The 26,206-nt window shown below is 43.5% G+C and overlaps 1 protein-coding gene across 3 annotated transcripts in view; it reads right to left on the reverse strand.

The window, feature by feature from the left end:
- Positions 1-26,206, reverse strand: part of LOC133650485 (phosphatidylinositol 5-phosphate 4-kinase type-2 gamma-like) — a 49,272-nt gene that overhangs the window by 3,586 nt on the left and 19,480 nt on the right. For 2 of the 3 annotated variants that reach the window (XM_062047795.1, XM_062047787.1), the window contains exons 5-9: positions 25,581-25,727; positions 20,697-20,735; positions 8,473-8,586; positions 6,869-7,127; positions 6,707-6,810 (exon numbers count right to left, since the gene is read on the reverse strand). In XM_062047795.1, the coding sequence (XP_061903779.1) occupies positions 6,707-6,810; positions 6,869-7,127; positions 8,473-8,586; positions 20,697-20,735; positions 25,581-25,727 (663 nt within the window). The remainder of the gene's footprint in view (positions 1-6,706; positions 6,811-6,868; positions 7,128-8,472; positions 8,587-20,696; positions 20,736-25,580; positions 25,728-26,206) is intronic. The other variant, XM_062047804.1, reaches the window with a different exon arrangement.

Consider the following 26,206-nt stretch of genomic DNA (forward strand, 5'->3'; position numbering starts at 1 on the left):
TACCCCTAGAGTCTGCGAGAGCGGGGGCGGAAGATGACTCATCGGATGACAAAATGGTAACGACTGGACCGGAAACGACTACGAGTAAAGAAAGCACAGCGCAAGATAACACCACAGCAACCAGCGCAAGCCTTGTCACAGCAGTGGACCACAAACTGCAGATTTGTAGCTGTGGGTGGAGGAAAATAACATATTTTCGGGGCTTAAGGATTCACCAGGGAAAGAAAAAGTGCTTAAGTGAAAAGAATCAGGGGCCTCGCATTGACCTCTTCTTGCAGAAGGAGTCAAATCAGTCGATAGAAGTTCACCAACTGGATGAAAACCATAGATTGGAGAGCATCAGCACCCCTGTAGCGGAAGAGGTATACTCAAGCACTGAACTAGTAGTGGAAGAAACACCAGAGGTGGATCCTACCCTAACTCCCCAACCTGCAGTCGAGCAGAGACTCCCAGGCCGCAGACTGCGAGTGAAGTGGCCCAGTGCTGTGGAAAAGAAGCTCTGGGAAACAGTGAATAGTGACCTAATGCAGTCCATTGAACAACTCAAAGGCACAGCAGAGAAGAAGCTGGAGAAAATGGGAAACATCATCTATCAATACGGTGCAGAACGATTTGGATTTTTAGAGATAAAAGCTGCTAAAACACCTCCCACTCCACCCATCTCCAGGAGGCAACAGGAAAGCAAGCGCCTTGTCAAAGAACTGAGACGACTCAGGAAACTGTGGAAGAGGGCCCCAGAATTGGAAAAGGAGGGCATATGTGCTCTCCAAGCTGACATTAAAACACGCCTGGCATCCCTCCGCAGAGCAGAGAGTCTATGCAAACGAAGAAGGACGAAAGAACAAACAAGAACACGGTTCTACAAAGATCCTTTTAAATTCCTGAAGAATCTCTTTACCAAGGAGAAAAGTGGGGTCCTAAAAACAACAAAGTATGATTTAGAGGACCACCTGAGAGCAACCCACTCTGATCCAAGGCGTCATGAACACATGGCCATTCCGCCAGACATTCCACCAATCGACCCCCCAAAGCATCAATTTGAGACCGGTCCTCCAACATGGAACTAGGTCGAGAGGATTGTCCATCGGGCAAGAACAGCTTCAGCTCCTGGGCCAAACGGAGTCCCGTACAAGGTTTAGAAGAACGCACCAGATGTCTGCAGGATTCTTTGGAGACTCATGAGAACGGTATGGCAGAAGAAAACCATTCCTAAAGCATGGCGTAGGGCAGGTGGGATCCTTATTCCAAAGGAGAAAGACGCAGCAAACATCAGTCAGTTCCGCCCAATTGCCTTGCTGAACGTGGAGGGTAAGATCTTCTTCAGTGTTATTGCACAAAGGATGGCCGAGTACCTGCACAGAAATAACTATATAGATACATCTGTTCAGAAGGCAGGAGTACCAGGCTTCTCTGGGTGCCTAGAACATGCCAGTATGATCTGGCACCAGATCCAAATGGCAAAGCGGGAGAAAAGGGACCTACACGCAGTCTTCTTGGATCTCGCAAATGTCTTTGGCTCTGTGCCCCATGAGCTCCTCTGGACTGCCTTCAAATTCTTTAACATCCCGGACACCATCACAACCTTGGTGAAAGTCTACTTTTATGACCTGCAGTTCTGCTTCTCAACATCAGAATTTACCACCTCATGGCAGCACCTGGAAATAGGCATCATGGCCGGATGTACTGTATCTCCCTTGGCATTTACCATGGCCATGGAGATCATCATTCGAGCCTCAAAATGGGTCGTAGGTGGACAAAAACTGGGCTCTTGCAGGCGCCTCCCTCCCCTCAGAGCCTACATGGATGACATCACCACTCTGACTACCACCATCCCTTGCACCAGGAGATTACTCAGAAAACTCGAGGAGAACATCAGTTGGGCTCAGATGAAGATTAACCCATCCAAGTCACGCAGCATCTCAGTGGTGAAGGGAGTGCTCGCTGATTTGCAGTTCTTCATTGGAGATGAGCCAATCCCCACTATATCCGAGCAGCCAGTCAAAAGTCTAGGAAGGCGATATGATGCAAGTCTACGAGATAAAGACCAGGTGAAGCAGTTGTGCAATGACATCAAAAGAGGCCTACTGGTGATTGACAATACCCAACTGCCTGGGAAGCTCAAGTCCTGGTGCCTTCAGTTCGGCTTACTACCCCGGGTGATGTGGCCCCTGGCAGTCTATGAGGTGCCCATCTCAACGGTGGAGAAGCTGGAGAGAAGAGTCACCGGCTACATAAAAAAGTGGCTTGGAGTTCCACGCTGTCTCACCACCATAGGCCTTTACGGTGACAGTATCCTCAAGTTGCCCCTTACCAGTCTTACAGAGGAGTTCAAGTGTGCCAAAACACGACTGCAGTTGATCTTGAATGAATCCAAAGATCCAGCGGTTAGGGAAAATGCACCAACATTGGTTTCAGGGCGCAAGTGGACACCAGCAAGAGCAGTTGAAGAGGCAACAGCAGCTCTCAGACATGCTGACATTGTGGGGAATGTTCAGCAAGGTAGAGGAGGCCTTGGTCTTATGTCTAGTCGCCCTGCCTGGAGAAGTGCCAATGTGCCAACACGGAGGAAGATGGTGGTGGAGGAAGTACGGCGTCAAGAGGAGGCCCTGAGATGGGCCAAGGCAGTCACCCTTGGCAAACAGGGTCGGTGGACTCGGTGGGAAGGCGTTGAAAGAAAGAAGTTGCGCTGGAGGGATGTATGGGCCATGGATGCAAGGAGCTTAAGCTTTGCCATCAGAGCTACCTACGATGTCCTTCCGACCCCAACCAATCTCCAGAAGTGGTTTGGCGAAGATCCATCATGCGCCCTTTGTACTAAGCCAGCCTCCCTCCGACACATACTCACAGGTTGCAAAACCAGCCTCACTCAGGGGCGATATACTTGGCGCCACAACCAAGTTTTGAAGAGTCTTGCTTCCACACTGGAGGTAAAACGATCCAACATCAATGCACTACCACCACCATCTAAAACCTCATGGAGAACTACCTTTGTCCGTGAAGGGGTCACAGTTGCCGGGCGCAACGTTAACCCGTCAGAGAGAAGTCAGCTGTGTCCAGCACGCGACTGGAAGATGCTGGCAGATGTTGGCAAACAGCTGATTTTCCCCAGCAAGATCGCCACTACCACTTTGAGGCCTGACTTAGTGCTCTGGTCCACTTCCCACAAAAAGGCCTTCATTGTTGAGCTCACTGTACCCTGGGAGGAATCCATGGAGGAGGCATATGAGAGGAAATATTTGCGGTATTCCGAGCTGGCCGCGGAAGCTCAAAATCGCAGCTGGAATACTGAAGTCCGCCCTGTGGAGGTTGGGTGCAGAGGCTTTGTGGGAACCTCTACCGCAAAACTGCTGAGGGACTTGGGAGTCAGGGGTCAGTGCCTGCGTACAGCCATCAAAGCCGCATCTGAAGCAGCCGAAAAGAGCAGCCGGTGGCTCTGGCTGAAGAGGAATGACCCCACTTGGGCCCCCAACTAGTGCAGCAGGAGGTATGCGGTCAGACAAAGCTGACTCAGGGAACAGGACGCCCCTGCCATGCATAGTTCCCTGATAGGTCTGCCAACAAGGTGACTTTTATGGCTAATTGGGCTTGGGTCGCAAGCTAAGGTCTGATCATCCTGTAGCTGGCCGCCTCTGGAGAGGGTGTATTGTGTTAAAGGCCGAAACACCCAATGACCCAGAGGAACACTACTGATGATGCGCACCCGTAAATTTTATCCGTCAGGTCTTCCATTCACGTTCACTGTTCATTTTAATGTCTTAAGTCATTTTATGCATTTGTGTTTCGCACAAGAGGTAGAACATCTCACTCTGTGTTTTCTGGAATCTAAATAATGACACATTTGTAATATTTTTTTTGACCAAAACCTTTTGGGGTCCCCGGGATCAAGTCTGAGTGGAGGCCTAAATGTATCTTTTTTGTACATATATTGTATTGGTTTTTAAAATAAAAAATATCAAAATGGCCCCCGCTTGCTTTGATTTTTCAGTGTGCGGCCCTCAGTGGAAAAAGTTTGGACACACCTGGTGTAAACAGAGCAATGTCCCCATTAAGTAAGCATTGCCAGAACACAGATTCAACACATCTGTCTGGGGTTGTACGGTATACCGGTATTAGTATAGTACCACGATACTAATGAATCGTATTCTGTACTATACCGCCTTTGAAAAGTACCGGTCCCCGTCGTCGTCACGTCGTATCATTTCTGGTTTACGAGCAGACGAGCATGTTCGGCAGCGCACAATCACGGAGTACTTACAAACAGACACAGTGTGTAGACAGAAAAGGGAGAAAGGACGCGTTTTGGCTTAAAAACTAACGATAAAGGTGAAGTTATAACACTGAAACGCCCTCAGGAAGAGGTGCTTTAAGACATGGCTAGTTAGCTAGCGGCTAATGTCCAGCCGCAGTTGCAGTGTTTTAGCTACTTCTAAATCACTAATCTTCGCCTCCATGGCGACAAATAAAGTACGTTTCTTACAAGTATCATCCCTGCAGGACGAGGAATAGCTAAACATGCTTCACTACACACCGTAGCTCAAAATGTAAACAAACGCCATTGGTGGACCTACACCTAACATCCACTGTAATGATACCAAGTACAGTAGCGTATCTAGTCGATTTTTTTTGGCATCACAACTTTTTTTTTTTTTTTAAATGTATATTATGTTTAATAAACTCAGGAAATATGTCCCTGGACACATGAGGACTTTGAATATGACCAATGTATGATCCTGTAACTACTTGGTATCGGATTAATACCCAAATTTGTGGTATCATCCAAAACTATTGTAGAATATCCAAACAACAAAAGAATAAGTGATTATTACATTTTAATAGAAGTGTAGATAGAACATGTTAAAACAGAAAGTAAGCTGATATTAACAGTAAATGAACAAGTAGATTAATAATTCATTTTCTACCATTTGTCCTTAAAGGCCTACTGAAATGAAATGTTCTTATTTAAACGGGGATAGCAGATCCATTCTATGTGTCATACTTGATCATTTCGCGATATTGCCATATTTTTGCTAAAAGGATTTAGTAGAGAACATCGACGATAAAGTTCGCAACTTTTGGTCGCTGATAAAAAAGCCTTGCCTGTACCGGAAGTAGCGTGACGTCACAGGTTGAAAGGCTCCTCACATTTGCACATTGTTTACACCAGCAGCGAGAGCGATTCGGACCGAGAAAGCGACGATTACCCCATTAATTTGAGCCAGGATGAAAGATTCGTGGATGAGGAAAGTGAGAGTAAAGGATTAGAGTGCAGTGCAGGACGTATCTTTTTTTGCTCTGACCGTAACTTAGGTACGAGGGCTCATTAAATTCCACACTCTCTCCTTTTTCTATTGTGGATCACGGATTTGTATTTTAAACCACCTCGGATACTATATCCTCTTGAAAATGAGAGTCGAGAACGCGAAATGGACATTCACAGTGACTTTTATCTCCACGACAATACATCGTCGAACCACTTTAGCTACGGAGCTAACGTGATACCATCGTGCTTAACTGCAGTTAGAAACAGAAGAAATAAGCCCCTGACTGGAAGGATAGACAGAAGATCAACAATACTATTAAACCCTGGAACTGTAACCACACAGTTAATGCTATCCCGCCTGGCGAAGCCTAGCAATGCTGTTGCTAATGACGCCATTGAAGCTAACTTAGCTACGGGACCTCGACAGAGTTATGCTAAAAACATTAGCTCTCCACCTACGCCAGCCAGCCCTCATCTGCTCATCAACACCCGTGCTCACCTGAGTTCCAGCGATCGACGGCACGACGAAGGACTTCACCACGATGATCGGTGCGGTCGGCGGCCCGGAGACGGAGGAAGTCAACACAGACAGGTGAGGACAGCGGCGCGGCGGCGGATGGCGTTGTAGCTTTCGACGACACCCCAGCCGCCATCAGGGTCGGCAAGAAACATATATTTCCCCAAAGTTACGTACGTGGCATGCACATAGCGGCACGCACGGACGGGCAAGCGATCAAATGTTTGGAAGCCAAAGCTGTACTCACGGTAGCGCGTCTGCTATCCAACTCAAAGTCCTCCTGGTTGTGTTGCTGTAGCCAGCCGCTAATACACCGATCCCACCTACAGCTTTCTTCTTTGCAGTCTTCATTGTTAATTGAACAAATTGCAAAAGATTCACCAACACAGATGTCCAGAATACTGTGGAATTATGTGGTGAAAACAGACGACTTAAGCTGGCCACCGTGCTATTCCAAAATGTCTGCTTCAACCCGTGACGTCACGCGCAAACATCATCATACCGAAACGTTTTCAGCCGGATATTTCCCGGGAAATTTAAAATTGCACTTTATAAGTTAACCCGGCCGTATTGGCATGTGTTGCAATGTTAAGATTTCATAATTGATATATAAACTATCAGACTGCGTGGTCGGTAGTAGTGGGTTTCAGTAGGCCTTTAATAATGTTGACAAAATAATAGAATGGAAAATGACACAATATGTTACTGCACACATCAGCCGCTAAATTAGGAGTCTTTGTTTGCTTACTTACTACTAAAAGTTAAGTTCACTATTTTATTTAAGGACAAACTTGCAATAAGAAACATATGTTTAATGTACCGTAAGATGTTTTTGTTAAAATAAAGCCAATAACACCGGTACCAAAATATTGGTATCGGGACAACACTACACCTGTCAGTACATGAATGAGTTGTACACTGACTCTCACCCCATGTTTGACAGCCTTGGCAGCATGAGCAGCTTTCTTCTTGGTGTCGTACTGCGTGAGAACGTCAATCAGACCCATGAAGTACACTTCCCTCTGCGGTGCACCTACATGAGAGGCAGTGTCAGGGTTTTTATGGTTAAACATCTCCCTTATAGAACTCACCTACAGCGCTCTCTACGGCGTAGACGTCCACATAAGGGTCAAACTCCCCGGGGCCCATGGCTTTGAAGGAGCTCATGTATCCAGCGATGCCTTCAGGGGAGGTGGAGCTCATGGGAGCAACAGCTGAGACGATTTCGTCCGGCTCTTCTTCAGCGCCGGACGACTCCGTCCCCATCGCCTCCTCCTCCTTCTCGGCTCGCTGCACATCATGGATGCCCAGCAGAAGGCTGTAGTCCATGATTCTCATACGCGCCAGGAACTGTGGAACGAGACCACATTTGGATTGCCGTATATGGCAAAGTCAATGATGAGAGACATACAGTTGTTGAGTTTGAGTTTATTTGGAACATGCATACATACAACATGATGCATCACAATTTCCAGTTTCTCTATTCGACATGTTTGAAATGGAGTAGGAAGAAGCAGAGCTTATTTAATCCTACCCCTTTTTCTTTTACATAGCAGTTGCTAACACTTTTGTGCACTTCCTGTTCTCAATTTATTCACTATATACTCCATGAGTAAGAACATTAAAAATAAATACATAAATAATAAATATCTGGTGTGTATGGATACATTTGTACCTGTTTTTGTGACTTTTTTGCAAACATATTGCTAATACACAATGATTAGTTTTTATTTAAGCATGACAAGACGACATTGGCAAATCTCCATTGCTTTCCTCACCCCACAATAAGATGAGTGTAAACACCAAACAGGCAACCACTTTTAATGTCGTTTGCTGTATAACCTTGTAGGGGTGCTAAAAAAAAATATTTTTATCATGTTCGAATCCTGATTTTTTTTTTTTTGACAAATGAATTTGATAAAAAAAACAAGTTTTAGGCCATTTCTATGCTTACTTGGTGCACGTACGTATGTGTCATATGTCAGCAACCAAAAGGAGGTGCTGTAAGCTGTTTTGTTAAGGTGTTGTTATTATTATACTAAATAATACATTTCAAAAATCAGTTTGAATTTAGAATCGTGGTGAATCGAGTATCGATTATGAATCAAATCCTCACCCCAAAAATCGGAATCGAATGGCGATGTGCCCAAAGATTCACACCAATAACAATTGAGTATTTGTATATATACTGTATATCAAAGTTTAAAACATGACATTTAATGTATTACATACATTTTTTTCTGTCAAAATGGAAACAATAAAAACATTTAATAAAAAAGATGAAGTATCCACGTTATTCGCAGGCTTTCGCGGGCCACATTAAACTCTGGCACCCGGCTTTGAGTTTGACATGGGTGCTCGAGGAATGAATGAATGAATAAATAAATGACGCTGCCAATGTGGAGAATTATACATCCATGATCAAATACTTCTTTGAACTGGACTTTTAGACAAAATGGAGATTAAGTATTTGATTTAAAAAAATGTTTTCTTTGTCTTATTGTCTAATCTTAATGAGCAACCTGTTAGTGCTTAGAGCATATCAATTTAAGTTAAAAAAAAAAATAAAAAAAACCTCCAAAGGCATTAATGCCTCACCTGCTGTGAAGGTCAGTGCATGTAACTGATTTTCAATATTTAATCTCGCTTTGAATTTTTGCAGTAAACAAAAACTAAATATCAGTATCTTTCCTACCTCAATATCTCTACTCAGCTTGTCCATGATGCTCTCCTTCTGCTCATCAGACACATAAATCTTCTGCATGTTGTTCATGAAGTCAACATCCTTAAAGGTGGGAAGCTCCTTGACCTGCAGAACACAGGACACTGACTGTTTTATTTGTCTTGCCCTTCATTTTCAGACAATTTTGAAATTGTGTTGTATACATTTTGTAGGGTATTAGAAGTGTGTTGTCCAAAATCTAGTCCTGATTCTGGAATTTAGACAGTTAAAAAGTACTTTTAGTAAGCCCGACTGGGGAAAACCCGTTTTGTGTGTCTGTAACTTGAATGCTAATGAGCTGCGTTTGTACACAAACGTCAGCAACACGAGCATAGTTACGCATTACACATTTTAACAGCAACATCCTGCTATGTAAGCCTATTCCTTGAAGAAAAACTAAATTATGGAAATTACAGCGCACACGTTTAAGATGTGTAGCAAAGCTTGATTGTCTTTGTATGTGCTATTTCTATATAAGCCTCTAAAGCAGGTCTGGGCAATTATTTTGACCCGGGAGGCCAAATTTAGAGAAACAAATGTGTCTGGGGGCCGGTATATCTATTTTCAGGAACACTAATACGAAACCTCACAATAATGTCTGTTTGAATGCTAAAAACGTTATGATGGACCGCCTTTAAAAACAGAATGGAATTTTACATTTTTTTACTGAATGAGACACCCAGAATGTACATGAAAATAAAGAATGTGGGATTTACAATATTAACTATGAACGATAAAACACTGAATATTGACAACACATGAAGGTCACACACCCTCTCGATCGACATATTTTACAATCAAGCGAAACGCAACAAAAATGCAACAAACACAGCGAAATATGGATGCGAAGGGTAAAAAAAAAACCCACCTACAATCTGATATATCTGAGATATCACTAAACTTTAGAACTTTGTTGTAAAATCCTCCTTCCGCGTCTGTCCCTGACACCCGCATATCAGGCTGGCCGCTCTGGAAACACTCTGTGGAAACGCTCCCCACCCACACTGCTTGGTGCCTCGTCTGAGCTGCTGTGACTTAGATTACCATGGTAACTAGTATGTAATGCAAAAGCGCAGATTCCAACCTGGGTCGGCCCGTGGCATAGGCCGTATAGGCAAATGCTAAGGGCGCCGTCCATCAGGGGGCGCCATGCCAGTGCCACAAATGTTGGAGGGGGAAAAAAAAGAAGAAAAAAAAGTTGGTACTATTATTTCTAAATACATAAAATAATCCCACGTTAATTAAAATGCAAAGTAAAGCCTATTTAATATAAATATTATTTGTTACAACATTCGGAATCTGGGTTTAACGTGGTTAGTGGAGTTCCCCCTGGTGTTGTGGTTATGGCGGTCATTTACGTTAAGGAAGTAGTTTGACATGTACTTCGGTATCAGGGAGGTGTAGTGGATTTTATAGACTAGGCTCAGTGCAAGTTGTTTAACTCTGTCCTCCACCTTGAGCCAGCCCACTTTAGAGAAGTGGGTAGGAGTGAGGTGGGATCTGGGGTGGAGGTCTAGAAGTAACCTGACTAGCTTGTTCTGAGATGTTTGGAGTTTGGATTTGAGGGTTTTGGAGGTGCTAGGGTACCAGGAGGTGCATGCGTAATCGAAAAAGGGTTGAACGAGAGTTCCCGCCAGAATCCTCAAGGTGCTTTTGTTGACCAGAGAGGAGATTCTGTAGAGAAATCTTGTTCGTTGGTTAACCTTTCTGATTACCTTGGTTGCCATTTTATCACAGGAAAGGTTAGCCTCTAGAATGGAACCTAGGTAGGTGACCTCATCTTTCCTGGTGATAACAATGTCACCCACTTTTATGGTGAAATCATTGACTTTCTTAAGGTTGATGTGGGACCCAAACAGGATGGATTCTGTTTTACCCAAGTGTATGGATAGCTTGTTGTCAGCGAGCCAGGTGCAAGTTCTACACAGCTCAGCACTGAGGATTTTCTCCACCTGTGACTTGTCCTTGCCGGATACCAGCAGGGCAGAGTCATCCGCAAACAAAAACAATTCACAGTCGCATGCCGATGACATGTCATTTATGTATATTAGGAACAGTAAAGGTCCCAATATACTGCCTTGGGGGACTCCACAGCTCACCGAGAGGGGGGGGGGACACGGTGCCGTTCATCTCTACCACCTGCTCCCTCCCCTCCAAGTAAGATTGCATCCAGCTCCATGAGGTTTTGTTAAATCCGATTGCTCTGAGCTTATCCAACAGTATAGCGTGGTTAACGGTGTCAAAGGCCTTCTGAAGGTCCAGCATGACCATGCCGCAGTATTTGCCCGCGTCCACCTCATGTTTGATGTGGTCGGTCAGATAGAGAAGACATGTGTCAGTGGAGTGGTTAGTTGTGAAGCCGGATTGGAATTTGTACATGAGTTTATTAGTGGCAAGGTAACTATCGACCTGTTCATAAACTATTTTCTCCATTACTTTCGAAATGGAGCTGAGAATAGAAACAGGTCGGTAGTTGCCAGGTTCCAATTTGCTTCCTTTTTTAAAGAGGGGAGTTACTCTTGCTATCTTAAAATCTTTTGGTACTTGGCCTTGTGTAATTGATAGGTTTATTATGTGCGTGATGATCGGGGCAATGATGGAGGCAGAGTCCCTGAGGAATCTGGAGGGAATATTATCAAGGCCGGTGGCCTTGTTAGGGTGGAGCGCGCTCAATTTTTTAAACACCTCATCAGCTGTGACCATTTCTAATTTGAAATCATTGTTGGATACTCCTGGCTTTCTGTAGAATGCTTTAATGTGTTCTACACCAAAGCGACCAGAGTGGTGGGACAGCTTGTTGACAAGTGTTGCGGCTATGCTGGTGAAAAAGATGTTAAGTCTGCTAGCTACCTCCATTTTGTCTGTAATGAGGGAGTCACCCTCCTTGATGCTGATGTTGGTGAGTCTTGTTTTAAGTTTCTGGCTGCAACCAGGAAACTGGTTGTTGAGAATTTTCCAGAGCTCACGTGGCTTATTTGTGTTTTCCTCTATATTGTCGTTAATGTAATTTTTTTTTAAGGATTTAGTCAGGTTGGTTGACTTATTTCTTAATTTATTGCATTGCTTTTTGAGAGTTGAAAGGAGTAATTTGAGGTTGATGTTATTGGGTTGTTTATCTACTTCTGTTTTACATTTTTGGTATTCAGAGTATTTTCTGTCTCTGTCTTTAATGGCAGCTAATAGGTCCGGATTCATCCATGGTTCCGAGCGGGCTTTGATCCTGACTGATTCCAACCATTGAAATACTTTGTATAGTTCAAGACTTACGGTCATTTGAAAACATCACTGCACATTATAATGCCAGCTACAGTTTCCATCTTAAAGATCTAAAAAAAATATTTTGGAATGTCCGGCGGGCCAGATTGAAAAGCTTAACGGGCCTTAATTTGCCCAGGTCCGCTCTAAAGTCACACAGAACTGCCGAGTTTGAACCACCGTAATGACCTTTGAGACACTTGTGATTTAGGGCTATATAAATAAACATTGATTGATTGATTGATTGAAACATCAACGTACGTCACAAGTCTTTGGTTTAGCATGCTCTGAAGATGCTAAATTGTTCTAGCTTTTTGTACAATTTAGAATTCAGTCAAAATCTTCTGAAATAAACACCTTAAAACATCGAAGTCAATAGTTTGTATTCAGTCACAAAACTTTTGAACGGGAGTAAACGAAGGGGTGGTCCACCAAACCAACATGGCTACTGTGCGGAAAAGGATCTGAGTACGCAAGGGATGTAGATGACCTTCTATCGCTCGGCTGTCGAGGGCCTGCTGACGTACTGCATAACAGTGTGGTACGCCAGCTGCACTGAAGCAGACAAACAGGCGATTCAGAGGGTCCTAAAGTCTGCACAAAAAATCATCGGTTGTCCCCTCCCCTCCCTGAAGGATTTACACAAATCCCGCTGCCTCAACAGAGCAAAACGCATCACCAAGGACAGCACACACCCTGGCTTCCACCTGTTCGACCTGCTACCATCAGGCAGGCGATATACAGGTGCATCAGAGCCAGAACAAACAGGCTCAGAGACAGCTTCTTTCCAAGAGCTGTCACCATCTTGAACTGTAACTTATAAAAATAATTCACCCCTATACAATATCCTACCCTAATACCTTACTGTGCAATATTACCCTTCGAGTGCAATACGTCCGACACTGATTGTTATTTATTACTCCGGTACTCTTGTTCTGTATATTGTACAGTATTTTGTATTTCTATAGTGTTTCGTATATTGTACAGGATTGCTTATTATTTTTATTGGATATTAGTCTGTTTATTTAAATTGTTAGTTTTTTCTTTATTACCTGTTGTTTAATTTATTTTTACCCCATATTTGTTCCCACTACCGCACCTTAAATTGGAGTCCTTAAAGGCCTACTGAAACCCACTACTACCGACCACGCAGTCTGATAGTTTATATATCAATGATGAAATCTTAACATTGCAACAAATGCCAATACGGCCGGGTTAACTTATAAAGTGCAATTTTAAATTTCCCGCTAAACTCCCGGTTGAAAACGTCTATGTATGATGACGTATGCGCGTGACGTCACTAGTTAAACGGAAGTATTGGTACACCGTTGAATCCAATACAAAAAAGCTCTGTTTTCATCCAGAATTCCACAGTATTCTGGACATCTGTGTTGGTGAATCTTTTGCAATTTGTTTAATGAACAATGAAGACTGCAAAGAAGAAAGTTGTAGGTGGGATCGGTGTATTAGCGGCTGGCTGCAGCAACACAACCAGGAGGACTTTGACTTGGATAGCAGACGCGCTATCCGACGCTACCCGCCGACCGCACGGATGATCGGGTGAAGTCCTTCGTCCTTCCGTCGATCGCTGGAACGCAGGTGAGCACGGGTGTTGATGAGCAGATGAGGGCTGGCTGGCGTAGGTGGATAGCTAATGTTTTTATCATAGCTCTGTGAGGTCCCGTTGCTAAGTTAGCTTCAATGGCGTCGTTAGCAACAGCATTGTTAAGCTTCACCAAGCTGGAAAGCATAAACCGTGTATTTACAGGTCCAGGGTTTAATAGTATTGTTGATTTTCTGTCCATCCTTCCAGTCAGGGGTTTATTTATTTTGTTTCTATCTGCCTTTGAGCCTGATGCTATCACGTTAGCTCCGTAGCTAAAGTGTTTCGCCGATGTATTGTCGTGGAAATAAAAGTCACTGTGAATGTCCATTTTGCGTTCTCGACTCTCATTTTCAAGAGGATATAGTATCCGAGGTGGTTTAAAATACAAATCCGTGATCAACAATAGAAAAAGGAGAAAGTGTGGAATCCAATGAGCCCTTGTACCTAAGTTACGGTCAGAGTGAAAAAAGATACGTCCTGCACTGCACTCTAGTCCTTCACTCTCACGTACCTCATCCACGAATCTTTCATCCTCGCTCAAATTAATGGGGTAATCGTCGCATTCTCGGTCCGAATCTCTCTCGCTGGATTGTAAACAAAAGGAAAATGTGAGCAGCCCTTTTTCCTGTGACGTCACGCTACTTCCGGTATAGGCAAGGTTTTTTTTTTATCAGCGACCAAAAGTTGCGAACTTTATCGTCGTTGTTCTCTACTAAATCCTTTCAGCAAAAATATGGCAATATCGCGAAATGATCAAGTATGACACATAGAATAGATCTGCTATCCCCGTTTAAATAAATAAAAATCATTTCAGTAGGCCTTTAATCCCGTTAAATGCAGATATAATGACAATAAAGTCCATTCTATACTATTCTATTCTATTTTATTCTATTCTCTTATCACTAATAGCATAACCTTAGTATTGACTCTCCCCAGTGTTGTGTGGTGAGCACCCCTCTGTTCATTATTCTGATGTATGACTGCTCGGCGAAGCACCCCAGCTGTTGTAGAGTAAAGTTTGCGTACGAAACAGCAGTAGTGGGACGCCTCACTAACAATGATGAGTCTGATACAGACAGGAGGTTGAAGACTTGGAGCAGTGGTGCAGAGAGTTCAACCTCTACATCAATGTGAAGAAGACTAATGAGGTGGTGATCAACTTCAGAAGCGACAGAGGGCCGCCTCCTCCACTTCACATCGGAGAAGCAGCTGTGGAAGTGGGCTGCACTGGCATCACCGTGTGGCACGGCAGCTGCATAGTGGTGGAGAAGAAGGCACTGCAGAGGGTGGGGAAGGCTGCACAGAAGACCGTGGGAAGCAGACTTTCCTACACCTCAGAACTTTACGTGCGGATATGCAGGGGGCAGGCCTAAAGAATCATGAAAGACTCCACTCACCCTGCACAAGAGCTCTTTCAGCCCCTCTCCTCAGGCAAGTGGCAGCAGAGCACGAGGAGTAAAACCACCAGCTTCCCTGAAGCTGTCAGACTGCTGAACGCTAGCCTGATAGTCCAAATTGTGTTCCGTATATGTGCAAATGTGTACGAGTATGACAAATATTGCTTCTTGAATCATTAAATATACGAGCAAAAAATCTAACTATGCGTTAGAATTTATCCCTATATGTTATCAAAATAACATTTGTCAAGTAATCTCAAGAATTATCCCTCGGTCGCATTCCCAGACATGTTGAACTAACTGGTGCTCCAGACATCATTCTACACAGCAAAACAAATGAAAACTTGGACAAGCATGGAGGTCTACAACTTCTTTGGGTGTGGCTGGGTCAAGGAAATTTGTATCAAGGTGTGGAAGTCTCGCTCCCCAGGGTTCCTTGGATCACCACAGACGGACATGACAGCTTCGGTCATATTTGCGCACAATGATTTATTTTGCAATAAATAGTTCTTTATGCTTTTCAGCAAATGTCTGTCACTCTCAGTGAGCACACAAATGGTTTCTCTGCAGTCTTTCGCTCGTGCTCCGCTGCCAACTCGCCACCCTCAACGACCATCAACCACCCCCTTCTCCTTTCCGACTGCTCCCTTTAACAGAGCGACAGGGGATCAGACAAACACTCTCAGCTGTGTCATCCACGCACCTGTCGTTAATCTCGAAGCCGGTCCCGGCACATCCCGCTTTGCTGCAGATCCGCAGGCCACGCCCCTCACACAAGGTTCTCCCGGATAAATCATGCATCGTTTTTTGCTCGGGTAAGGTTGCATTTAATGACTTAACGTCACGTCTTGCGAAGACGTGTCCTTGTGAAGAAAACTGAGAGTAGCACTCAATAGCCTTGATTCACTGTTTTTCATTTCCCCGTTATGTCATGAAGTGAATTAACTCATATCATGTTTTGCTTATGGAGAAGATTTATATCCAACTTGAAGAAGGCGAACCACCAAGTTTCATTAAATAGTGGTATTCAAGTTTGAGCACATAATAAGATAAGGCCCCTTAGTTTGATTTTTGCAGGTGGATTGGATCACTTCTCGTAGGAAAAAAGGCTCTAATTGGGACTTCGGAATGCAAAAGTGATAGCCGTATCCTTGAGAAAAGACTCCCTGTCTAGCTCAAAGCCAACATTTAAGTTATGGCTTAAAAGAGTTGTTTTTCAGACACTTTCACATGAACATCTCCTTACATGGTCAGGTTGTGTACGCAGGAAGAAGGGATATAAGACTGTGGTTCAGCTTTTCCAGGTTAGGAGTCCTTAATTTTTTTGACCTAGGTTCCTCCGGGTACTGCAGACCTGTTTAATGACGCTGGCTTGTAATAAAGTAACTTTTTGTTCAGTATAGCGCCTCAGAGGTCTCTTTTGATCCAGCCGCACTGCCGTGTTGTCCAGACCAGACAAGACCAGAAGTACACTTCAGTTAACCACCCATAAAGATAACCTGAGACATCGCTGAAGACCTGACTGCTTTTGAAAGAAGACGGAGAAACAATCACAGCTCACTGTAACTGCATGTAAGTTTTAGCTATGAGTCTTGTTACGAGTTTTCCCCGTCTTATTTAAAATATATCTACAGATCTTGAACGTTATGACGTGAGATCGAAAGGCGGATCGGTGCGGCGTATTCAGTAATGCGGACGCTGTATCGATCCGTTGTGGTGAAGAAGGAGCTGAGCCGGAAGGCAAAGCTCTCTATTTACCGGTCGATCTACGTTCCCATCCTCACCTATGGTCATGAGCTTTGGGTTGTGACCGAAAGAACAAGATCACGGGTACAAGCGGCCAAAATGAGTTTCCTCCGCCGGGTGGCCGGGCTCTCCCTTAGAGATAGGATGAGAAGCTCTGTCATCCGGGGGGAGCTCAAAGTAAAGCCGCTGCTCCTCCACATGGAGAGGAGCCAGATGAGATAGTTCGGGCATCTGCGCAGGATGCCACCCGAACGCCTCCCTAGGGAGGTGTTTAGGGCACGTCCAACCGGTAGGAGGCTACAGGGAAGACCCAGGACACGTTGGGAAGACTATGTCTCCCGGCTGGCCTGGGAACGCCTCGGGATCCCCCGGGAAGAGCTGGACGAAGTGGCTGGGGAGAGGGAAGTCTGGGCTTCCCTGCTTAGGCTGCTGCCCCCGCGACCCGACCTCGGATAAGCGGAAGAAGATGGATGGATGGACTATAGATCTCAGCATTATGCATGTGTTGAAAACTTCATTTGTGATTGTTGCCTTTGGTAAAAGCTTAACTCTTTTAGGTTTTCCTTACAATTGCTGTCTTTTATTTAGACTCGCTGAGTTGGTGCTTTACAAAACACTTGTAGCAAAAATACGTTTTAAGAACTTCGAAACAAGAGAAAATAAAAATAATATCAAGATGATACTTCAATGGGAAATACTTAACGTTAAAAGTCAGTGGTTTGCCGTCAGGGCCAGCAAGGCCTTCTCTGCTGGCCGAACATTATCAGAAATCATGATCATAATTAAAGATACAATTATTTAACTTTCCCTAAATATCTAAAAGTATTCATTCTCTTCATGTCATATTATGCTCCTTCCAGTGTTGTTGTTTTTAGTTTAGTTTGTATCCAATCAGAATTCAGCTAGCTTATGTTGCCATGCTGTACCAAATCTCCCCGAGGCCTTCTGAATCAACAATGCGGGCATTCATGCACTTTAAGTGAACGGATACAAACATTTGACAGACAGTTGCGATAGCCAATCAGATCAGGAGTTGTTGTCAGTAAGGCCTTCAAGATGGCCTAAGGTTGAACGTGACATTTACTCGTCCTCATCGGGACCGTTAGCGGATGAATTTGAGATCACATAAGAGTTGAGAGACAGTTGCGATAGCCAATCAGATCACACGTTGTTGACAGTAGCCTCTCTAAGTAGCCTGATGTTAACGAGACTGTGATTGGATACTCACTTGTCATTCCAAAGTGAGTATCCAATCCCAAGTTTCAATTTAGCAGGAAGCAGGAAGTGTTGCGCCACAGAGAAGGAGAACAAAACGTTAATTAGGTGGCAGATATATATTTGCAAGGCCATTTTCAAGAAGGATATTTAAAGAGAAACTACATCTAGTGAGACGATGTCTGCCAACCCCGGAAGCTAGCTCAGCTGTTCTGGCGATGAAACTCCCGCCATTTCCACTCGAATAAGTCGACGACGAGGGGTACTACTGGCTTATACGGCGTCTAAAAGGTTCTATAAATTGTAAGTTCAAATATTTTATCTTTTCACTTTTAATATGTTTTTTGCAATTTTAATTTCGACAATACCACGCAAGATATGTTTTAATTGCTGATGCGTTTTAATTCGTTTTTAAATGCACCAGAAAATAACCAGTTTTGTACAATGTTTATGTGATTCAATGCCCAGTAGGGCGTAAATGTGTTTCTGTATAGTATTTCTCCAGCAATGGTCATGTGGTAACATCAATTATGGTATTTTCCATCCATCCATCCATTTTCTACCGCTTGTCCCTTTTGAGGTAATTATCGAAGTCGGACATCACTGAAGGCCTAGGTGGGAAACGCACGGCCCGCCACGGTTAAAAGTACTGTATATCAAAATAACCTTTAACAAGGTTTGACCTGCTCAGTGGCCTTGTGGTTAGAGTGTCCGCCCTGAGATCGGTAGGTCGTGAGTTCAATCCCCGGCCGATTCATACCAAAGACTATCAAAATGGGACCCGTTACCTCCCTGCTTGGCATTTAGCATTGGGGGTTAAATCACCAAAATGATTCCCGAGCGTGGCCACCGCTGCTGCTCACTGCTCCCCTCACCTCCCAGGGGGTGAACAAGGGGATGGGTCGAATGCAGAGGACACATTACACCACACCTAGTGTGTGTGTGACAATCATTGGTACTTTAACTTTAAACAAACTAGTGCGTACTTCGACTCAGCTGCCGGCTTGGACTGGAGTGTGTGCCACTTCTTTTGTCGTCGTTTCATCAAATCTTGACATATTTCACCCTTGTTGATTACCTCTCGAGGAAATCTGAAGAAAGTTTATCCTTTTCGCAATTTAAAACAGCCTGAAGCAACGCAAGCGTAGGGCATTTTTCTTCGAGAAAGGAAAAATGCAGCCCACGCTTTGGCGACAGACGCTCGCTTCACCACCACTTCGAGACTGACATATTTAATGAGCCGGACGTGACGTCAGGTGAATACAACCTACTGCATGTAAGCTAATACCTGCTCAGTGGCATTGTGGTTAGACTGGAAGGTCGTGATTTCAAACCCCGGCCGAGTCATACCAAAGACTATAAAAATGGGACCCATTGCCACCCTGCTTGGCATCAAGGGTTGGAATTGGGGGTGAAATCACCAAATGATTCCTGAGCGTGGCCACCGCTGCTGCTCACTGCTCCCCTCACCTCCCAGGGGGTGGAACATGGGGATTGGTCAAATGCAGAGGATAATTTCACCACACCTAGTGTGTGTGTGTGACTATCGTTGGGACTTTAACTTTTAACTTAAGTGCTAACATTACAGTCACATTTTAACAGCAACATTATGCTGCTAGGTTAGCGCTCCCATATACACTAAAGTTGACAGAAATATTTTATTTCAAGCTGTGTAGCGAAGCCACTTTTTTGTTTTCTAAACCAGTGTTTTTCAACCTTTTTTGAGCCAGGGCACATTTTTTGCATTGAAAAAAAGTTGGAGGCACACCACCAGCAGAAATCATAAAAAAAACTAAACTCAGTTGACAATAAAAAGTCGTTGTCGCAATTGTTGAGTATGACTTTAAACCATAACCAACCATGCATCACTATAGCTCTTGTCTCAAAGTAGGTGTACTGTCACCACCTGTCACATCACACCCTGACTTATTTTGAGTTTTTTGCTGTTTTCCTGTGTGTAGTGTTTTAGTTCCGCTCCTATTTTGGTGGCTTTTCCTGTTTTTTGGTATTTTCCTGTAGCAGTTTCATGTCTTCCTTTGAGCGATATTTCCCGCATCTACTTTGTTTTAGCAATCAAGAATATTTCAGTTGTTTTTATCTTTTTTTGTGGGGACATTGTTGATTGTCATGTCATGTGCGGATGTACATTGTGGACGCCTTCTCTGGTCCACAGTAAGTCTTTGCTGTCGTCCAGCATTCTGTTTTTGTTTACTTTGTAGCCAGTTCAGTTTTAGTTTAATTCTGCATAGCCTTCCTTAAGCTTCAATGCCTTTTCTTAGGGGCACTTACCTTTTGTTTATTTTTGGTTTAAGCATTAGATATCTTTTTACCTGCACGCTGCCTCCCGCTGTTTCTGACACCTACAAAGCAATTAGCTACCGGCTGCCACCTACTGATGTGGAAGAGTATTACACGGTTACTCTGTCGAGCTCTAGACAGCACCGACACTCAACAACAACACATAATTTGCAAACTATAATTACTGTTTTGCAAAAAATACTAGTGTATCTCACGGCACACTAGTGTGCCGCGGCACAGTGGTTGCAAAACACTGCTCCAAACAAAAGTTGTTGTTTTTTTTCCCTTACGAGGTTATGAAAAGCCACAGCGAGTAAAGTATATCAAACAAGTGAGGGACATTTTAGATTTTTCTCATGTTTTTCGCTCATAAATAGAGTTCATTACTGTTAGAAATATGATAAATTTTGCATAACTAGGGAGCTTTAAGATCAAACCCAAACTATGGTTCTTGCTATCTCAGATTTCTGTTGCTTTTTCCACCTAATGATGTCTTCCTTCACTTGCATCGGTATCTCCTGTCCAACAATAATCAATAAAATAAGGCAGTGTGTTGCAGGCAAATCAAGCTGACTCCAGCGCTGTCGTTATTCATGCACCAGGATGAGACAGGATCATCATGCATGCATGAATTTTAATACGTTCTTGCAGGACTGACATGTCCTCTCATCTGGTCTCACCTTCTCTTTAAAACTTGCTTCGCGAGACACCAGAGAGCCCTGCGGAAAGGGAAGACCACAAAGCATGACTCTTCATCTTAGTGAAGCTAAATTAGACCTAGACTCACACATGACCTCACAGAGCTGATGGCAAAATATCGATGTTTAACGATCCGCCCTATAATTTAATTGGACTGGATCTCGTCACGTTGCATCATTTTTCATATATTCATGCTACTCATAGTTGTACGCTTTCCTTATGAGTGCATTTTCACCCTATAAACACAAAATCAAACCACTAAAACACATATTAGAGCATTCAGTGTATGCTGACGTCCCCTTGTGGTTTACTACTACAGGAGAAATGTAGTTTACGGGCCTAAATGCCTAAGAAAATTGAGGACTTTAACACTGCTAATTACATCACTGCATAGTCCAGGCAACATTGATTCATCCTAGACTAGACTAGACTCAGACTAGAGCTGTCCTATTAAGTTTTGACCTTGAACTGATTAAGCCTGCTCAGGTGAGAGACAAAATGTCTTCAACATAGCACAGATTTAGTCTGACTAGACTCGACTATAACTACAGCTGTCCTATCTAGTCTTTGAGAGTTAACTGATTAAGCCTGCTCAGGTGGGAGACAATAGGTCTTCAACATAGCACCACTCTAGTCTCAACAAACCTTGACTATGACTACAGCTGTCCTATCTAGTCTTTGAGCATGAACTGACAAGGCCTGTCCAGACAACAGACAAAATGTCTTCTACATAGCACAGCTCTAGTCTGACTAGACTAGACTATGACTAGAGCTGTCCTATCTAGTCTTTGAGAATTAACTGATTAAGCCTGCTCGGGTGAGAGACAAGATGTCATCGAGATAGCACAGCTCTAGTCTGACTAGAATCGACTATGACTACAGTTGTCCTATCTAGTCTTTGAGCATGAACTTATTAAGCCTGCTCAGGTGAGAGACAAGATGTCATTGAGATAACACAGCTCTAGTCTGACTAGAATCGACTATGACTACAGTTGTCCTATCTAGTCTTTGACCGTGAACTGATGAAGCCTGCTTGGATGACAGACACAATGTCTTCTACATAGCACAGCTCTAGTCTCGACAGGACTCGACTATGACTGCAGCTGTCCTTTCTAGTCTTTGAGCATGAACTGACAAGGTCTGCTCAGATGACAGACAAGATGTATTCTACATAGCACAGCTCTTGTCTGACTAGACTCGACTATGACTGCAGCTGTCCTATCTAGTCTTTGAGCATGAACTGACAAGGTCTGCTCAGATGACTGACAAGATGTATTCTACATAGCACAGATTTAGTCTGACTAGACTAGACTATGACTATAGCTGTCCTATCTAGTCTTTGAGAATTAACTGATTAAGCCTGCTCAGGTGAGAGACAAAATGTCTTCAACATAGCACAGCTCTAGTCTGACTAGACTCAAATATGACTAGAGCTGTCCTATTTAGTGTTTGAGAATTAACTGATTAAGCCTGCTCAGGTGAGTGAAAACATTTCTTCAACATAGCACCGCTCTAGTCTCAACAAACCTTGACTATGACTACAGCTGTCCTATCTAGTCTTTGAGCATGAACTGACAATGCCTGTCCAGACAACAGACAAAATGTCTTCTACATAGCACAGCTCTAGTCTGACTAGACTAGACTATGACTAGAGCTGTCCTATCTAGTCTTTGAGAATTAACTGATTAAGCCTGCTCGGGTGAGAGACAAGATGTCATCGAGATAGCACAGCTCTAGTCTGACTAGAATCGACTATGACTACAGTTGTCCTATCTAGTCTTTGAGCATGAACTTATTAAGCCTGCTCAGGTGAGAGACAAGATGTCATTGAGATAACACAGCTCTAGTCTGACTAGAATCGACTATGACTACAGTTGTCCTATCTAGTCTTTGACCGTGAACTGATGAAGCCTGCTTGGATGACAGACACAATGTCTTCTACATAGCACAGCTCTAGTCTCGACAGGACTTGACTATGACTGCAGCTGTCCTTTCTAGTCTTTGAGCATGAACTGACAAGGTCTGCTCAGATGACAGACAAGATGTATTCTACATAGCACAGCTCTTGTCTGACTAGACTCGACTATGACTGCAGCTGTCCTATCTAGTCTTTGAGCATGAACTGACAAGGTCTGCTCAGATGACTGACAAGATGTATTCTACATAGCACAGATTTAGTCTGACTAGACTAGACTATGACTATAGCTGTCCTATCTAGTCTTTGAGAATTAACTGATTAAGCCTGCTCAGGTGAGAGACAAAATGTCTTCAACATAGCACAGCTCTAGTCTGACTAGACTCAAATATGACTAGAGCTGTCCTATTTAGTGTTTGAGAATTAACTGATTAAGCCTGCTCAGGTGAGTGAAAACATTTCTTCAACATAGCACCGCTCTAGTCTCAACAAACCTTGACTATGACTACAGCTGTCCTATCTAGTCTTTGAGCATGAACTGACAATGCCTGTCCAGATAACAGACACAATGACTTCTAAATAGCACAGCTCTAGTCTGACTAGAATCGACTATGACTACAGCTGTCCTGTCTAGTCTTTGAGCATGAACTGACAAGGTCTGCTCAGATGACAGACAAACTGTCTTCTACATAGCACAAATTTAGTCTGACTAGACTAGACTATGACTAGAGCTGTTCTATCTAGTCTTTGAGAATTAACTGATTAAGTCTGCTCAGGTGGGAAACAATATGTCTTTAACATAGCACCACTCTAGTCTCAACAAACCTTGACTATGACTACAGCTGTCCTATATAGTCTTTGAGCATGAACTGACGACGCCTGTCCAGATAACAGACAAAATGTCTTCTACATAGCACAGCTCTAGTCTGACTAGACTAGACTATGACTAGAGCTGTCCTATCTAGTGTTTGAGAATTAACTGATTAAGCCTGCTCAGGTGAGAGACAAGATGTCATCGAGATAGCACAGCTCTAGTCTGACTAGAATCGACTATGACTACAGTTGTCCTATCTAGTCTTTGACCGTGAACTGATGAAGCCTGCTTGGATGACAGACACAATGTCTTCTACATAGCACAGCCCTAGTCTCGACAGGACTCGACTATGACTGCAGCTGTCCTATCTAGACTTTGAGCATGAACTGACAAGGTCTTCTCAGAAGACAGACAAGATGTATTCTACATAGCACAGCTGGAGTCTGACTAGACTAGACTATGACTAGGGCTGTCCTATCTAGTCTTTGAGAATTAACTGATTAAGCCTGCTCAGGTGTGTGACAAAATGTCTTCAACATAGCACCGCTCTAGTCTCAACAAACCTTGACTATGACTACAGCTGTCCTATCTAGTCTTTGAGCATAAACTGACAATGCCTTTCCAGATAACAGACAACATGTCTTCTACATAGCACAGCTCCAGTCTGACTAGAATCGACTATGACTGCAGCTGTCCTATCTAGTCTTTGAGCATGAACTGACAAGGTCTGCTCAGATGACAGACAAGATGTATTCTACATAGCACAGCCCTAGTCTGACTAGACTCGACCATGACTACAGCTGTCCTATCTAGTCTTTGAGCATGAACTGACAAGGGTCTGCTCGGATGACAGACAAGATGTATTCTACATAGCATAGCTGTAGTCTGACTAGACTCGACTCTGACTAGAGCTGTCCTATCTAGTCTTTGAGCATGAACTGATTAAGCCTGCTCAGGTGAGAGACAAGATGTCATCTATAACACAGCTTTAGTCTGAGTAGAATCAACTATGACTACAGTTGTCCTATCTAGTCTTTGACCATGAACTAATGAAGCCTGCTTGGGTGAGAGACAAAATGTCTTCAACATAGCACTGCACTAGTCTCAACTATGACTACAGCTGTCCTATCTAGTCTTTGAGAATGAACTGACAATGTCTGTTTAGATAACAAAATGCCTTCTACATAGCACTGCTCTAGCCTAACTAGACTCAACTATGACTAGAGCTGTCATATCTAGTCTTTGAGGATTAACTGATTAAGCCTGCTTAGGTGAGAGACAAGATGTAAACTAGATAGCACAGCTCCAGTCTGACTAGAATCGACTATGACTACAGTGTTCCTATCTAGTCTTTGACCATGAACTGATGAAGCCTGCTTGGATGAGAGACAAAATGTCTTCAACATAGCACCGCTCTAGTCTCGACAAGACTCGACTATGACTAGAGCTGTCCTATCTAGTCTTTGAGCATGAACTGACAAGGCCTGCCAAGATAACAGACAAAATGTCTTCTACATAGCACAGCTCTAGTCTGACTAGACTTGACCATGACTAGAGCTGTCCTATCTACTCTTTGAGCATGAACTGGCAAGGCCTGCCTAGATAACAGACAAAATATATTCCACATAGCACAGCTCTAGTCTGACTAGGCTTGACTATGACTAGAGCTGTCCTATCTAATCTTTGAGCATGAACTGACAAGGTCTGCTCAGATAACAGATAAAACTTCTTCGACACAGCACAGACTTGTCTGACTAGACTTGACTATGACTAGATCTGTCCTATCTCGTCTTTGAGCAGGAACAGAGTAGATTAGACTCAATCTAGAGCTGTCCTATCTAAACTTTGAACATGAAATGATTAAGCCAGCTCGAAAGATCGCAAACAGGTGCTTTATTCAGTAAAAACTGCAAAACAACTGCCCAACCTTAAAAGTAGTGCTGAAACATAAAGATTTGCCAATGTCTGGCACACTATATATTGTCATCGCGACAACATCCTCAACATTCTGAAGGATATTGCATAATTTGTGCTTTATTCTACTTGACTTGTAAGCACTAGAAAAAGTACAGTTGCATGAACGAAGTGGCATGAAGGTCACCTACGTGAACCACCACTCTACCAATGGCGCGTTACCTTGAGGTCGTACTTCCTGTGTACATGCAGTCTGTGGCTAAACATGTTCCTCATGACCAGCAGGTAAGTGTCGTCACTCTCCACTGTCACTCTGTACATCGCCAGGAACTGAGGTAGCAGCGTGCTGCCGTGACAGGTGACCACATGCTGGATGAGCACACAATAAAAAAAAAAAAACTGGGTTAAAAAGAATAATTGATTCACAATGGTAATTATTTAGAAAAAATGTTTTTACATTTACATATTTTCAATCATTTCTTTAAGTGTCTGCACTCTGTCCTGTTCACAAGATGAGACATTCAAGCACACTGTGTAAATATGAGGGGCCACACGCCATAGTCATGCTCTTGTTTTATTTTTACGTCATGTACCGCTTATGACAATTGGCCAGAGATGCGCCAGGGAGCCAACACCGGAGGATTGTAGCAAGCTACGCTACAAGCTACACGGCAAAAGTAGCTTGCTACATCAAAGCTGCATTTAATGGCATTTATATCTACGGGCCCACATGTATAAAATCAATGTTAATGTAACTGAGAGTGTACAAATGGACCCTTATACTATTAACTAGTGTTGTCCGATACCAATATTTTGGTACTTTTCGGTATTTTTCTATTCTTTTCTAA

The sequence above is a fragment of the Entelurus aequoreus genome, linkage group LG01 (assembly GCF_033978785.1).
Source record: "Entelurus aequoreus isolate RoL-2023_Sb linkage group LG01, RoL_Eaeq_v1.1, whole genome shotgun sequence".
In the NCBI taxonomy this organism is placed as follows: Eukaryota; Metazoa; Chordata; class Actinopteri; order Syngnathiformes; family Syngnathidae; genus Entelurus; species Entelurus aequoreus.